At 26.8% G+C, this 14,273-nt stretch overlaps 2 protein-coding genes across 2 annotated transcripts; one reads left to right on the top strand and one right to left on the bottom strand.

The window, feature by feature from the left end:
* The first annotated feature begins 5,454 nt into the window (after positions 1–5,454).
* LOC124941620 (protein LURP-one-related 3-like) lies at positions 5,455–6,178 on the top strand. Its single transcript, XM_047481965.1, has 2 exons — positions 5,455–5,670; positions 5,773–6,178. Exons 1-2 carry the CDS (start codon positions 5,467–5,469, stop codon positions 6,157–6,159), a joined length of 591 nt encoding a protein of 196 aa, XP_047337921.1. The 5' UTR covers positions 5,455–5,466; the 3' UTR covers positions 6,160–6,178.
* A 3,689-nt stretch (positions 6,179–9,867) lies between these two features.
* Positions 9,868–12,888, bottom strand: LOC124941738 (GRIP domain-containing protein RUD3-like). Its single transcript, XM_047482087.1, has 6 exons — positions 12,507–12,888; positions 12,189–12,380; positions 11,981–12,112; positions 11,859–11,896; positions 10,299–11,775; positions 9,868–10,210 (listed from the first exon to the last, which is right to left on the bottom strand). The coding sequence occupies exons 1-6, from the start codon at positions 12,582–12,584 to the stop codon at positions 10,073–10,075; spliced, it is 2,055 nt and encodes a 684-aa protein (XP_047338043.1). The 5' UTR covers positions 12,585–12,888; the 3' UTR covers positions 9,868–10,072.
* Between the last annotated feature and the right edge of the window lie 1,385 nt (positions 12,889–14,273).

Here is a 14,273-nt window from a genome sequence, read left to right as displayed (position 1 = left end):
TTTTGAATTATCATTAATTTTGTACAAGTTGTTAGAATGCTTGGATCAAGACAACATATATGAGTACGACGGGCTTGAATCGTTGAGTTATACATCATGTTACACTTTTTTTAGTCATTGTATTCGATTAATGCGTATAATCTATAACGCAATTATTATGACACTATATGAAATTTGTTCTAAAAAGTCTGTGGAGTTGGTTATGTCGACCTTCTTGAAAACTTTAATGCATGTAATTTTTTTTTTTGTCCGTGAACTATTGTCTTTATTTTTTTTCTCCTTTGACTGTCTTTCTTGTATTGCATTTTATTTTACTTTATTTTGTTATGTTAAACGAACTTTATTTTTTATATTTAATGATATTTTTTCAAAAGTTATATATAGTAACTAAAAAAACATGGCAAACTAAGCAAAGTATAATTAGCCATCTATGGCATCCAAATGAGTGGTCTAACCCAAGTGCATGCCAAACATTGCTGTAAAGTTGTAGTCAATTTTGTATTTCTTCTTTTCATGGAGTAATTAATATTTTAATTCCTAAAGCTATTATAATTATATGAAGATTTTATAAGCTTTATTATTTTATTTTTATTTTTAAATTGAGAAAAATTAACATCACACTCCAAAGTTATTACTTTGCTTCAATCTAAAGCGTTTTCAAATATAATCGAACCGTAATATTTTGATCTTTTAAATCAAAAGTATATTAGAAAAAGTAAAATTTATTTTCTCCTTTCCGGGTAAATTGTAACATTGTTTTATTTTATAACAAGAGATTAAACAATTATGTTTTAAATATATTTATAAAATTTCCCTCGTATACATAAATTATATAATAATTAAAATGTTATTTATAAATTCGATTCTTACTCAAATTACTTTTTCATTTAAAATAATATATATGATGTCTAAATATTACCGTATACGTTATCAAAAATACATAGAAGACTATTTATCACCTATTTATACACATGTAATTAACAATTCCAATTAAATTCTTAATTAACTAACTTGTATACTTTAATTTTATCTTTTAAATAATACATTAAGGGATAAATATTTCGTGGCTGAGAACAATTCTCTATAGTCCTCATATTAAATATATATAGTTTATAACACTATAAAGAGATAAGGTTAAAAACTAATTAAATCATTTTGATTGGATTAACATTAAACACAAACTAATTAAACAAATGACCGACTTTTTGTTGTTTGCGTCATATGTTCGTACTATGTATTGCTTGTCCACTCATTCTTGAACAAAAAGAACATTTAATTAAGATGTGGCACATAGCTAATTAGAATTTAGATTAATTACTTAAAAATGGAATTAGCAATTAATTAACACCACACAAGAATTTTATCATCTTAATAGATCAAATTGTTGACACCACAAATCATAAGTCAAATCAATTTTAAAATAAATGGTATATATATAACTATTGTAGTTTAAGGGCTAGTTTGATTGGTTTTGTTAAGCACAACTAAGATTGTGTGATAATTAAGCTCCTTAAATAGGAATAAACTATCGCTCATAATTAAATTCAAACATTTAACGAATAAGTTGGATAAATCTATAACATTGAGAAAGATAAACCGAAACATTTAAACATTTAACTTATTGAGAAAGATAAATCGAAACGTTTAAATGTATCAAACATACCTAACATTATGTAAATTAAAAACTTTTAACAAATAAGTTAGATCGAATCAAACTATGCCTAAGATTCAACTTTGTATAAATTATTATTAGACAAGAAAATGAGAACATCATAAATCCACATAGCTGTATAGCCTGTATTGGTAATTTGATTTTTTTTTTTTAAAATTTGTTTGATAAAAAAATGTGCTTTTTTTTTTAAGTTATTCGGGTTTTTAATTGGTTTAATTATTAAAATGTATTTTTTTTAATAACTTGAGGGTTTTTTTTTGAGGTTATCAATTATTATTATTATTATTAACAGGGTTTTAGGGTTTAGAGTTTAGCCTTGATATTTTGGGGTCTATGCAAATTTAAATTTTGGGCCCCTAAAATAGTAAAAAAAAAATTTAATTTTAATTAATAAAATAAAATAATTAATATATTATAATACGAGACTAAAAAGGAGATAAAAAAGTTATTTTTATAATATATATTTAATATTAAAAGAGAAAAAAGAGGAAAAAATAATATTAATAATATAATATTATTAAATATAAAAAAATGGGGGCCCTATAAAAGTGGGGGCCCTATGCAAGTGTATTGGTTGCCTTACCCTAGGGCCGGCAATTTATTATTGAGGTTCTTAAAGTTATTTGTGTATTTAATTGGTTTCATTATTAAAATGTATTTTTATATTTAAATTTAATAAAAATAAAGTAGATCGAGTTAATTTAGTTGATGAAAGAAGTAATATGAGAGTTAAAATAATAATGATATGATAATTTTTTTTTTAAAAAAAAACATAGCAAACAAATATTAATCTAATATCTTTTACCTTTTGTATGGGTTGTTTTATAAATCAATTATTTTTTTCCTTTTTTTTAATAAATATTAAATTTATGATCAACAAAATTGTATGGTATATAATTACTTGTAATAAATTAAGATCAGTGCACTATTATAAATCCACAATCTTTTCAACAATACTTGGCTAGAATTATCTAGAAAATAACTCATTATATTATCTTCAATCCAAATCATATTCTATTAGAAGATCATGGAAATCTATTTATTAATCATTTTTAGAAATAAGGCATGTGCATAAGTAGTTAATCTGTATCTATTTCTTAAAATAAATATTTTGATAAGGATCTCAACCAATTATATTAGTTTACCAAATTGTATTACATATTATCTCAAATTAATTAAATTGTTTGCTTTTCAATAATAAATATTATTGATCATGATCAATATATAGGTTCATTGAGAAAAATATAAAAAAAATATATGAGAAATTAATGTCCAAGGGTTTTCAAATATATATAATATTGTCATATACTATACTGATCCAATCAAATAGGAAAATTAATTAAATAATATAAATATTATTATTTTTAAAATATGGTCAAAATTAAGATGAGAAGTGTTATTTGTTTCACACAAGAAACATGGGATATATACCAAATAATAATAATAATAATTTACACTTGTATTATTGGTGTTTTTTTTATAGGTCTTCTTCTAGTACACTGCAATTAAGAAATGGGATCTTAGCAAAATATTATTAAGAAATGGGAGTTAATTAAATATATATTTAAATATATTAAATAGTCAAAGAATGTCATAATCAAAGCAAATTAAGCTGATTTAAATATTCAAATATTTGATTTAATACTGATAATCATAACACTCTAATTTTTAGCTGTATTATTTCTCTATTACAGAAAAATAATAATATTAATTACATTTATTTGTTTCTTCCATTTATGATGGCATTTAGCATTTGTTTTTGTAGAGAACTTCCTTAGTTTGGCTTATGAGTAATAGATATGTACCCATAGTTTAAAAATAAATAAATTGGACTATAGATATTAATTAAACCTGTATTAATTATATGAAAATCTTAAGTTGATTTGTTTTTTCTTTCAAATCTTATTGTCTACTCAGCGGGTAATCCCGCTACCATTGAACTATTTTATATGAAAATCTTAAATTAATTTATTTCTTTTGTAAAATCTTTTTATATACGGTTAAATTACATGAAGTTTCATCTTAAAATTAGGTTTAAACACAAAAAATTATGATAAACTTAAATAACAAATGAAGACTCAATAAATGTCATTTAAAGTGTAAAGATGTTTGGTTTAGTCACAAGTTCCTTTCAAAATCGTGAAATTTATAATGAAATTCGTCAAGACAACCGAATTCTATGACACTCACTTATCACCTCTTCGAGTTGATAGATAACGTGTTGTAATTAATTCTCAAAAAGTAAATTATTCAACGTTCTTTCTATTTTTTGTCCGATTAGAATTATTTTTTGAAATAAACTAACACGTTTCTTCACCTTAACCCACTTAAATCCCATGACACTCTTCTCTTTCAATTTTGTCTTATCTTGAATTATGTGAAAAAAGGAATAGAGGAACAATAGATTACCATATCATTTAAACTAAGGTTTGAAATTTAATACAACCATAATGATTCAATATTGTCTATCCCTAAATGACATAGCAAATACATTATTACATAGATTCAAATGTATTACACATTAGTGTGACTGTATAATGCACCAAAATAAGCTTCTTTAGAGCAAGATAAAGAAAAAGGAACTTCATTCTAATTTGTCTAAAAAATTATTAATTTAATTAAACATATATCAAATCATCTTAATAATAATAATAATAATAGCAGAATTAGATAGATAGTTTTGTTGGGATTTTATTATTGATCTACAAAGATTTTGAGGATTTGATCAAAGAAATTGTAGATTTTACCAATAACAAAAAAAAAGAGTGATCCAGTCTTATAAAGTTTCATAAAAAAAGAAAATAGGCTCTCCAATTTAGAAAATATTTTATAATTTACTTTCAATCCAAATTTTTAAAAATGTGAAAATTAGAAAAATAAAAAGAAAATCATGACAATATTTATCATTAGTTAATCATAGAAATTTGAATGAAAATAACAGCATGGCATAAAACATCATTCTATTTCGCCGTCACAATTCATTTCGATATAAGGGAGGATATATCGGTCTATATATATTTTGGTTGTAATTCGAGTGACTTAAAATATTATATATATAACCTGGGTCTCCCCTTTATTAGTTTATTTATCTAATTTGAATTTTATTTATATATTTATTTTTTCTAATGTGAGGATGTAAAATATAATTTGTTCTTCACATATTATGTGAGTGTGTTTTTCAAATAAAAATTCCAGTAATAAAATTCAAACATATATATTATTCCACACATTTAATATATTCAACATTCCCTTTTCAAATAATTTCATTCAACACTCACTAAGATCATCTACAATTGTTAAAATAGTATCAAAATCAGAAAGCTAAACCAGATTCTCTATAATTTTTAAATATTCTAAATATTTATTATAATTTTAAAGTCATAATAAAAATAGAGAAATAACTTTTATAAATAATCCTTAATTGTTTCGTCAATCAAGGAAAAGTGTAAACAATATGCTTTAAAACGTGCCAATGTCTTATCCTTGTAATCACCACCCGCTAAGAAATTCATAAAGTTATTAGAAAAGGCCCATAGAGAGTGAAATATATTAAATAAATATCTTTGACCCATTTCTCCTTTTAATTAAAAAATCAAATTAAATGTATAAATACCATCTCAAGGAGTTATTCATTTCTATAACACAAATAATTTTCTCTATTCTTCCTTCTTCTCCTCCTCCTACTCTTCTCTCTACATGCTATTTGTTCAATGATTTCTACCACAATGGCAAAAATATATCCTCAAATGGAGACACCAACAACAAGAAGTTGTAGTACTACTCGAGATTCAACCATGAGCGATTCGAGAACTTCAAGTAGTAAAGAAACATACACAATATGGACGAAATCACTTATATTCCATGGGAATGGTTGCACTGTCTACGATTCAAAAGGTGTAATTGTATATCGTGTTGATAACTATGGTGTCAAGAATAGTCGAGAAGTACAACTTATGGACCTCGAAGGAAATGTCCTCTTCTCCCTTAAGGGCAAGGTACATATATACAATTTTCATATAAACAAGACAAGCTTTACAAAAGAATAAATAAATTTCATTACCCATTTACATTAACACTATATATTTGTGAAATTTGTGTAGAGAACTTGTGGGAGTGGATGTTGGTATGGTTATAAGGGGACGTCGACGAAAGAGATGCCATGGTTTCAAGCAAAAGAAACTAAAAGTTGTGGTATTCTTAATAGATCGCCTATTAGAGAGTGTAAGGTAATTATGGGATGCGATTATGCACGAGGGACACAAGAGAGTTATAAGATTGAAGGAAAGTCGGGGAAATCGGGGTTTAGGGTTGTGGAGGGTGGTGATGGAGGTGGTGCTGTGGCGGAGGTGAAGAAGAAGGAATCATGGGGTGGTGGTGGAGTTTTGCTTGGAGATGATGTGTTGACCTTGGTGGTGGAGCCAAATGTTGATCATTCTCTTGTAATGGCTCTTGTCATTGTTTATGGGTTGATGAGAAATATCATATAATATAAATTATAAATATGATTATGCTTCTAAACAAAATTATACATATTTTATTTATTTCCATCTTGGGAAGTTTATTTTATATATATATAATATATATATGAACTTTGTAGGGTCTTTGTTTTTTTTTTTATCTTTTCATGTATAATATATGTGAAAGGGTTGTTAGATACATGATTGATATGGTTTTGATTCATGAAATTGTCTTATATTTATAAGATTAAATTAATTTTATCCTTCAATGTGAAATTGTTTTAATATTTAATTATTGAATGATCATATGATATGATTAGGTGTAGAACTACGACGATCCCTCTCAATGTGTCTTTATTTGGTTGGAAGATTATTCGCCGAAGAATCTTGATGGATGACAAGGGAAGAAGTAAAAGTTATTCAAATTGTTTCGGGTGGTGACGAATCTTCTCATACGTTGTCCTTTTCGTGTTATTTCCTCGGGAATACTTTGGCTCGAGAGCAACACCAATTCATCTAATATGAAGGTATGTCTTATCAAAATGATTTATGGCTTGTTTGATGAATGAGTTATTGGGATAAAACTCAATTTTTATCCCAAAACTCAACCATCACATTATCAATCTATTTATCTATTAAAATATTAAAATTATCCCTTACCTTTTTTTATAAATTAATTATTAAATATAAATATAGATATAAAGGGTAATTTGGTCATAAATAAATAAAAACCAGTTTTTTTCTATTTTTAATTCATCAAAATTTTTTTTGGAAAAAACCCAAAAAATAACTTCCTCAAACAAACTCCTAGTTTCATATTTCATTTCTTATTGTTATTTTTATTTATTTTGTTATGGGTAAGGACATTTTCGTCAAAAATGCAAATTCCAATTCAAATCTTCTCGGAATCATATAAAGATTAGGAAAGATGTACCAACATTGGAAAGATTTGACTTTATTTAAACTAATTATTATTTGGTGACTATATATGTATACAATGTTTAATATTCTTTCAATAGTTTTGATCTTACATCATAATAAATGTCAAATCTCAATGACTTTAGATTAATATTTTTTTTAAATATAGAAAAGATTTTATAAATAAATATATGAACCGGCCAGAACGTGAAGCATACCAATCCAATTAATAAAAATATAGTATAAAATAATTAGAAAATATATAGCAGCTTAAATCACAAGTTAAATCAGTATTATTAATTATATATGATCCATAGTTGACATTAATGTGACAAATTACACGGATTTGGTATGATATGTTATAATAAAATAGTTATACGTTTATTTTGAATTAATCACAATTATAGTTACATGGCAACCACTAATAAATAATAATACAATTTTTTTTTATATATAATCCATTATAAAATAAAAAATAAAAAATAAAATTATTGAGCAAGTTAAGAAATTGGACACGGCTTTCTGTTTTCTATTGAAATCACTATCAATCATGTGATATTATGTTTCCTTTGCATTCAAGTTCATAAAGGGAAAAAGTGCCAATTATTTTTTATTTTATTTATTTAAGTCAATTTTAGTAAAATCAAATTTGATAGTGTTTGTTTGATTTTTCTTTAATTTTTTGGGGTTTTATAAGGATTTTAAAAAATGTTGTTTGATAATTTAAAAAGAATAATCCGTTTTTGGGTGTTTATTCAAGAAAAATATTTTTATTTTTTCAAAGTCTAAATTGAATAATAAATTAATTTTAAATAATTAAATAAAAGGTAAGTTTGATATTTTTATAGTTAAAAAGAGTTATTAGATAATTAAAGTGAGTTTGAGTTTAAGTAAAAAAATAAATTTAAAACCTCAAAAACCTACATATCAAACAAGACCCTTAACTTAGACTAAAAAAAATGGTTCAATTTTGTTAAAATTTGAAAAAAAAATATAGTTTAAGCATGTCGTATAAAATTAAAAAATATAAAAAAGTTACAGAACTTGAAAATAGAAAAAATACAAATACGTTATCTTCTAACCGGTTATCGATCTCGTAAATTCTCGAGAAGAACGATTAATTTTCAAACCAACTCCACCATTTTTTTGGAATGATCAAACGACTATGAAAATTGAAAGTTAAAAGATTTCTTCCAAACAAGATAATCCACCAAAATATAATCGAAATAATTACCTAAATATGTAGTTTTTTCGTATTATTTGTGTCAATCAAAATTTGACAAATTTAAATAATATATAATAATAAAAAATTTAAAAAATTCAAATTTTAACTATCCGACCATACAAAACTAAATGATGAGTGGATACCAACTCCTTGGTAGTTATGACATTAGTTAAGATTCTAGACATTTAGTGCATTAATTTTTAAATAATATGATTAATTTTGATTTTTTGTTTTATAACTACAATTTGTTCAACTGAGCCTCTCTAAATTTTTATAAGTTTGAAAGAAACTTATAATTTTGTGTTATGTAATTCCATGGATTAATTTACAAATGGTACATTGTCACTTTTTTTTTCATGTCATCCACGTTCTTTAGGATTGTATGTCTTTATCTTAAGAAAAAATATTGAAAACACATTTTGAAAAAATCCTGATTGATAATTTATAAAGAATAAACAGTTTGTGTGTATTTATTTATGAAAATATTTTTACATTCTCTTTCTCTAAATTGAAGGATAAGTTAATTTTAAATAATTAAATAAAATGTAATTTAATATTTTGATAAATAAAAAGAGTAGTTAGATAAATGAAATAATGATTGAGTTTTAGATAAAAATTCATTAAAAAAAACTTAAAAACCTAAATATCAAACAAGACTCCTAAGTAAGACTTAAAATAATGATTAATGTATATTAAAATATTTAAAAAAACCATTTAATCACAACTTTAAAGTATGACATGACAAAATTAAAAAATTAAAAAGTTAACAAAATTAGAAATAGAAAAATAAAAAAAACTTGACAACAGGTAAAGAATACAAATATGTTGACCAAAATATTATCGATCACGTAAATTTTTGAGAAAAACGATTAACTCTTCAACCGATCCCACCAATTTTCTAAAATGATCGAACGACTATGATAATCGAAGTTAGACTATTTCTTTCAAACAAGATTGTCCACTATAAAAAAAAAATAAATCGAATAGTAATATGTAGGTTTCAATCAAATTTTCTTAATATCTATCAGACATAACCAATAATATAAAAAAAAAATACAAAAGTAGTTACCAATACAAACTCTGAGAGTTGACATTAGTTAAGACTCCAGACATTTGGTGCATTTTTTAAATTAATGTAATTATTTTTTGTTTTTTGTTTTATAATTACAAGTTCAATTGAACCTTTCTAAATTTGTATAAGTTTGAAAGAAACTTAGGGTGTTATGTAATTCCATTGAGAAAGGAATCTAAGAAAGAATTGAGATGAAATATAATGAAATAAAACCACTTTGAGGTTCCTACGAAATGAGACACTGTCCTGAAGTTTAAGACTTAAATACCTCAATAGTCCTTGTTGTAAATGATGGACAGTAGGGAGTTAGCCAATGCTTATTCTCAAGATACTGCAATTGTTTCTTCTACGAGAAAAGAAAAATCGACAACGAATTCTCAAGACTCGCGATGTATTACTTACGATCTTGATCTCAATTTTGTGTGGAAACTCTGGATACCTAAATTCCACTAGATTTCTTTCCTTTCCCAAATTTATTCATAGATAAAACAATTAACAAGTAAAACTTCCAATACTATAATAATAAAAAGAACAAAATTGCTAATAATATTTCAAGACAATAAAAAAATGAAAAGAATACATAAAACTGAAGCCAACAACATGATATAAGACACAAATTTCTTACCACCTAGATAAAACTCCATAAGTAACATTTTACTTTTTATGGTAAATATTTTTTTATACATAGTTAATTCTATATATAGCAAACAACTTTTTATTATTCCTTATTAGATCTTCTTAGGATTCTTAAAATTCCTCAATGTCATAATCAATTGTTGTCTCTCACCTTCAACCTCTGCAAATCTCAAACTAATTTCTGAATATCTCTCTTGCATTTCCTTCAATTCTTCCTCCATTTTTCTCACCTGATAAAGAACATAAACATATTCAAAAGTTATAACCAATATGAGAATCTCAAGATGTTATGTAATACCCATTTCAAAAAATGTTCACCTTATGTAAGTCATTCGAGTTTTCGTTAGATTTCCCAGAAAGGTTGCGAATTTCATCTTCATACTTGTCTTTGATAAGCTTAAGCTGTTCTTCCAAATTTCGTTTCTCGAAACGAAGTTGGCTGGCTTCTGTCATTGCTTTTGTGGCCAAAACTTCGTTTGCTTCGAATGTGGATGTCATTTGAATCGATAGTCTTCTGAATTCCTCCTGAAGTTTCTCTGCTGTAATAGCGTTTTGTAATCTAGTCTTTCTTAGGGCTTCCTCGGCTTTAATGGCTCTCTGTTCTTGTTCGATTTTCTCTACAGAGATCTTCTCTAGGTCCTCCATGAATCCCTCTGCCTGTTTTTCGATTTCTTCTTCTAGGCTGTGAATGTGGATACGAGAATCAGATAGCTGTTCTGATAGTTTCTTCAGCTCGTTTTCCAGGTATTCAATTTGGGATTCAAGTTCGTTCAATGTAGAATAAGAAGATGAACATTCGTATTGCATCTTGAGCTGCTCTTGAATCTGACTTTGTTCGAGTTTATACGATAAATCGTGGTTTTCCTGTTTTAAGATCTCGTAGTCGAGTGATATCTGCTCTATCTGCATCTCTAGCTCGTCTCTGTCTCGTATGTAGATTTGTAATTCGTTGTACTGATCGGAGATCTTTTGCTCGAGAAGATGTGTTTCTCTAATATCAAGATGATGATCGTTAACGAGCTTTTCTAAAGCCTTCTGTTCTTCGTCGGATTCAGTGTCGGTTTCCTTTCTTGTCTTCTGTCGTTCAAGGGTTTCGTCTAGATCATGGATTGCTAGCATCAATTCAGAGTTTGATTCCTGCGTTTTACTTAACTGTAATCGAAGATTTGCATTTAGATCCTTCTCGTAATTCAGTTCTTGTCTGAGTTCTTCAAGGAAATCGATGGGATTACCTCCATCGTAATGCAAACGATCTTTAACTTTCGCTTCGTCCATACGTTTATGAAATGCTGTAAACTGATCACGTTCTTGCTTGAAAGATTCTTTCTCTTCTTTCAGAATGGCGACCTCTTTAGCTAGATCGTTTGATCTCTTACTTTCCTTTATGATTTGTTTTCTTAGGGTTTGAAGCTCCAAATCGGATAATGAAGCTTGTCTGGATAACATAGCCACCTCTGATTTCAGCTTCTCGATAATGATATCAGTCGGAAGAACATCTCCTCCAGTTGTGCTACTGCCTAATGAATCATCTGTACTTGTTTCCCATTGCGATTTCTGAATCTCTCCATGGATTTTAGTTGAGAAATCAGATAATGTTCTATGATGGATGGGAGAATTTTGAAGGATGTTTTCAATACCAGAGCTGCTGAAAGAACTCGTAATCGTTAGGTCTGATCCACTTGAAACACGATGATTTATCTTCTTCAGAGGACTATCTTGATGAACCCTAATTACTTCAATTGTATTATCAGAACCAACATTCACCGTATGGTCCGCATCAGTTTCGTCGATCTCACTGGTGAAATGAAACTAAATTAGTTAGTATGATACATTTTACATAAATAGATGAAATCTAACTGAGATTTGGAATTGTTTTACCTAAGCGAATCATTCTCCAATACTCTCTGAATCTTAACCTGCAATGGAGTTACATCACCATTAATGTCTGAATCTGAAATTTCGAAGTTATATAGAGAGAGAATCAGAGAAAGAAGACTAACATGAAGAATAACATCAGATTTTGAACTCTTTAAAGGAAGAGAAACTGAAGAGATCTTTGTAGCTTCAACATAGCTTGCGAAATCAATTGAAGCTTCACCGACAACACTGGATTTGGATGATCCATGTGTGATCTTAACAATCGATTACACAAATTAGCACAAAAACTTGAACAAAATGCGAAATCGAGAAGGAATTAGTTATGAACACCTTTGATATAACGAAGCTATAGATCTTCACATTCATCTTCCCTGTTTTACCTTCCTTTGTGAACTTCATTGTTTCATAAACAGATTCTTCCCAGTAACAGCTACCGTCTCGAACCAATGCTTTCTCTAACCTCGCCGTAGGCTTTCCTACATCCTCCGGCACCACAGATATAGTCAATGCATCTTCTTCCACCTGTTAATAACGATTCATTTATAGATCAGATTTGATCAACAGTAATCTAATCTAATCTACTGTAAATATATACTCTACAGACTACATTTCATCGATTAAGAGAAGTAATGAAGTAATTCGAATTACCTGAGTTGCATGAAACTGCAACTTGAAAACCGCTTTGATCTTATTCTTCTCGTTCCTCCATCGCGCTGAACGGAACATCTTTACTGTTTAGGCGTCAGTTCATCTCCATTATCCACTGTTCAGAGATGTTTTTACCGGAATGCGGCCGGAAACAGCCGACGGTACCGCCGGAAAATCAGTTTTTGTTACAAATTGTGCCTGGTTTACTGAAATGCCGGAGGATCCGATGCATTTTCGGATTGGTGGATCCTTGAGGAAGATGGAAGAAGGTCAAATAGCTGGAAATGGTGCTTTCTCTCTCTATGTATCTTTCGTTCTCTCTCTATCTTGCAGCTGTCTCTCTCTTTACTGCTACTCTGCTTCTTTTTCTCTCTCTTCCCTATGTCTAACAGACTAACAGAGTCTGTTAGAAAGAGATTATTCGTTTACAATAAAAATAAATAAAAATTAAATGAAAAACAGAAAATTGAAGAAGAAGCTAGACATGGAAAATATTTAATAACAATTAAATTAAATGATCACAACAATTATATAATTAATATATTTATTTTTAAAAGTAAATCAATTAATATTTGGTTGAATCGTGAAATTGAGAATCTTTATCGGGTTTATCAAGGTTTTGTCTTTAACGAATTAAAACGTCGTTAACTTATTATTTACGTGTTTTTATTAATAAATAAGAATTTCATGTCAAAAATTTAATTACTGAATCTCAACGAACGTTTCAAGTACCGATTCTCTGAAATTCGATAGTTAAAACTATACACTTATGAATTTCGATAGATAAATTAGTGATATGAATATTTTATTTATTTATTTATAAATATAACGTATATAATAAGTTAACGATATTTAAAATTGTTAAAATAAAATCTCGTTTTTGTATAACTTTAACAATAAAGAGCTTCAAATTATGAATTTAAAAATAAATACGTCTAAAATTTCACTTCGTCAAAAGAAGAAGCTCCAATTTGACAATTTAATCGTTAATATTTTAGAAAAAAAAATAAAAATATACTAAAAAAATAATATTCTCAAAAGAGACTCATTAATGACTTTCAAAATAAGACAATGGATTAATTAAATAATTAGCAAGTTTTGGTAAGAAGGCAGCAAAACATGTGACAGGACATCAAACAGTGATTAAGAAACCTAAACATAAAAATTAATATAAGAATTTTTTTTTCAAATTTAATATACACATTACTATTAAATAATAATTAAATTAAATATTAACGGATTAATTCATTCCAAAAAGAGAAATTGCGCTCCCCTTTGGACAAAGCTGGTAAGGAGAGAGAAAATGTAACTTGTTTTAAAAAATTAATTTATTTAATAAAATCAGTTGAATTCTTTTTAATTTATAGTATATTTTATGATTAGTTATATAGAATAAATAATTAATGGTAATTTTTAAAACTTTTTTTAATTGTCATTAGTGCAGTCAAATTTATAGAGGTTGCGTAGTATTGTTTTTTTTAGTTTTAAAAAATATTTATTAAATCATTTAATTTATTAATAAAAAACAAAATCAAACAAGCTCTAGTGGTCAAATTGAATTTTTTACCTTATTAAATTCATAAAGTCAGTTCCCAATTTTTAAATATAATAAACAATTATGGGCTCAGAACTTCTAATTTGCTCTTAATTAAATAATAATTAAAATATTCTGCCAAGTTTAGGTAATTATATATTGTCCACATTCAATTTGTCAAGTAATAGCTAATTTAAAATCAAATAATCATAAAAATACTATGTTTGACTAAT

The sequence above is a fragment of the Impatiens glandulifera genome, chromosome 6, assembly GCF_907164915.1.
Source record: "Impatiens glandulifera chromosome 6, dImpGla2.1, whole genome shotgun sequence".
Taxonomy (NCBI): Eukaryota; Viridiplantae; Streptophyta; class Magnoliopsida; order Ericales; family Balsaminaceae; genus Impatiens; species Impatiens glandulifera.
This window is presented reverse-complemented; position numbering and strand designations above follow the sequence as displayed.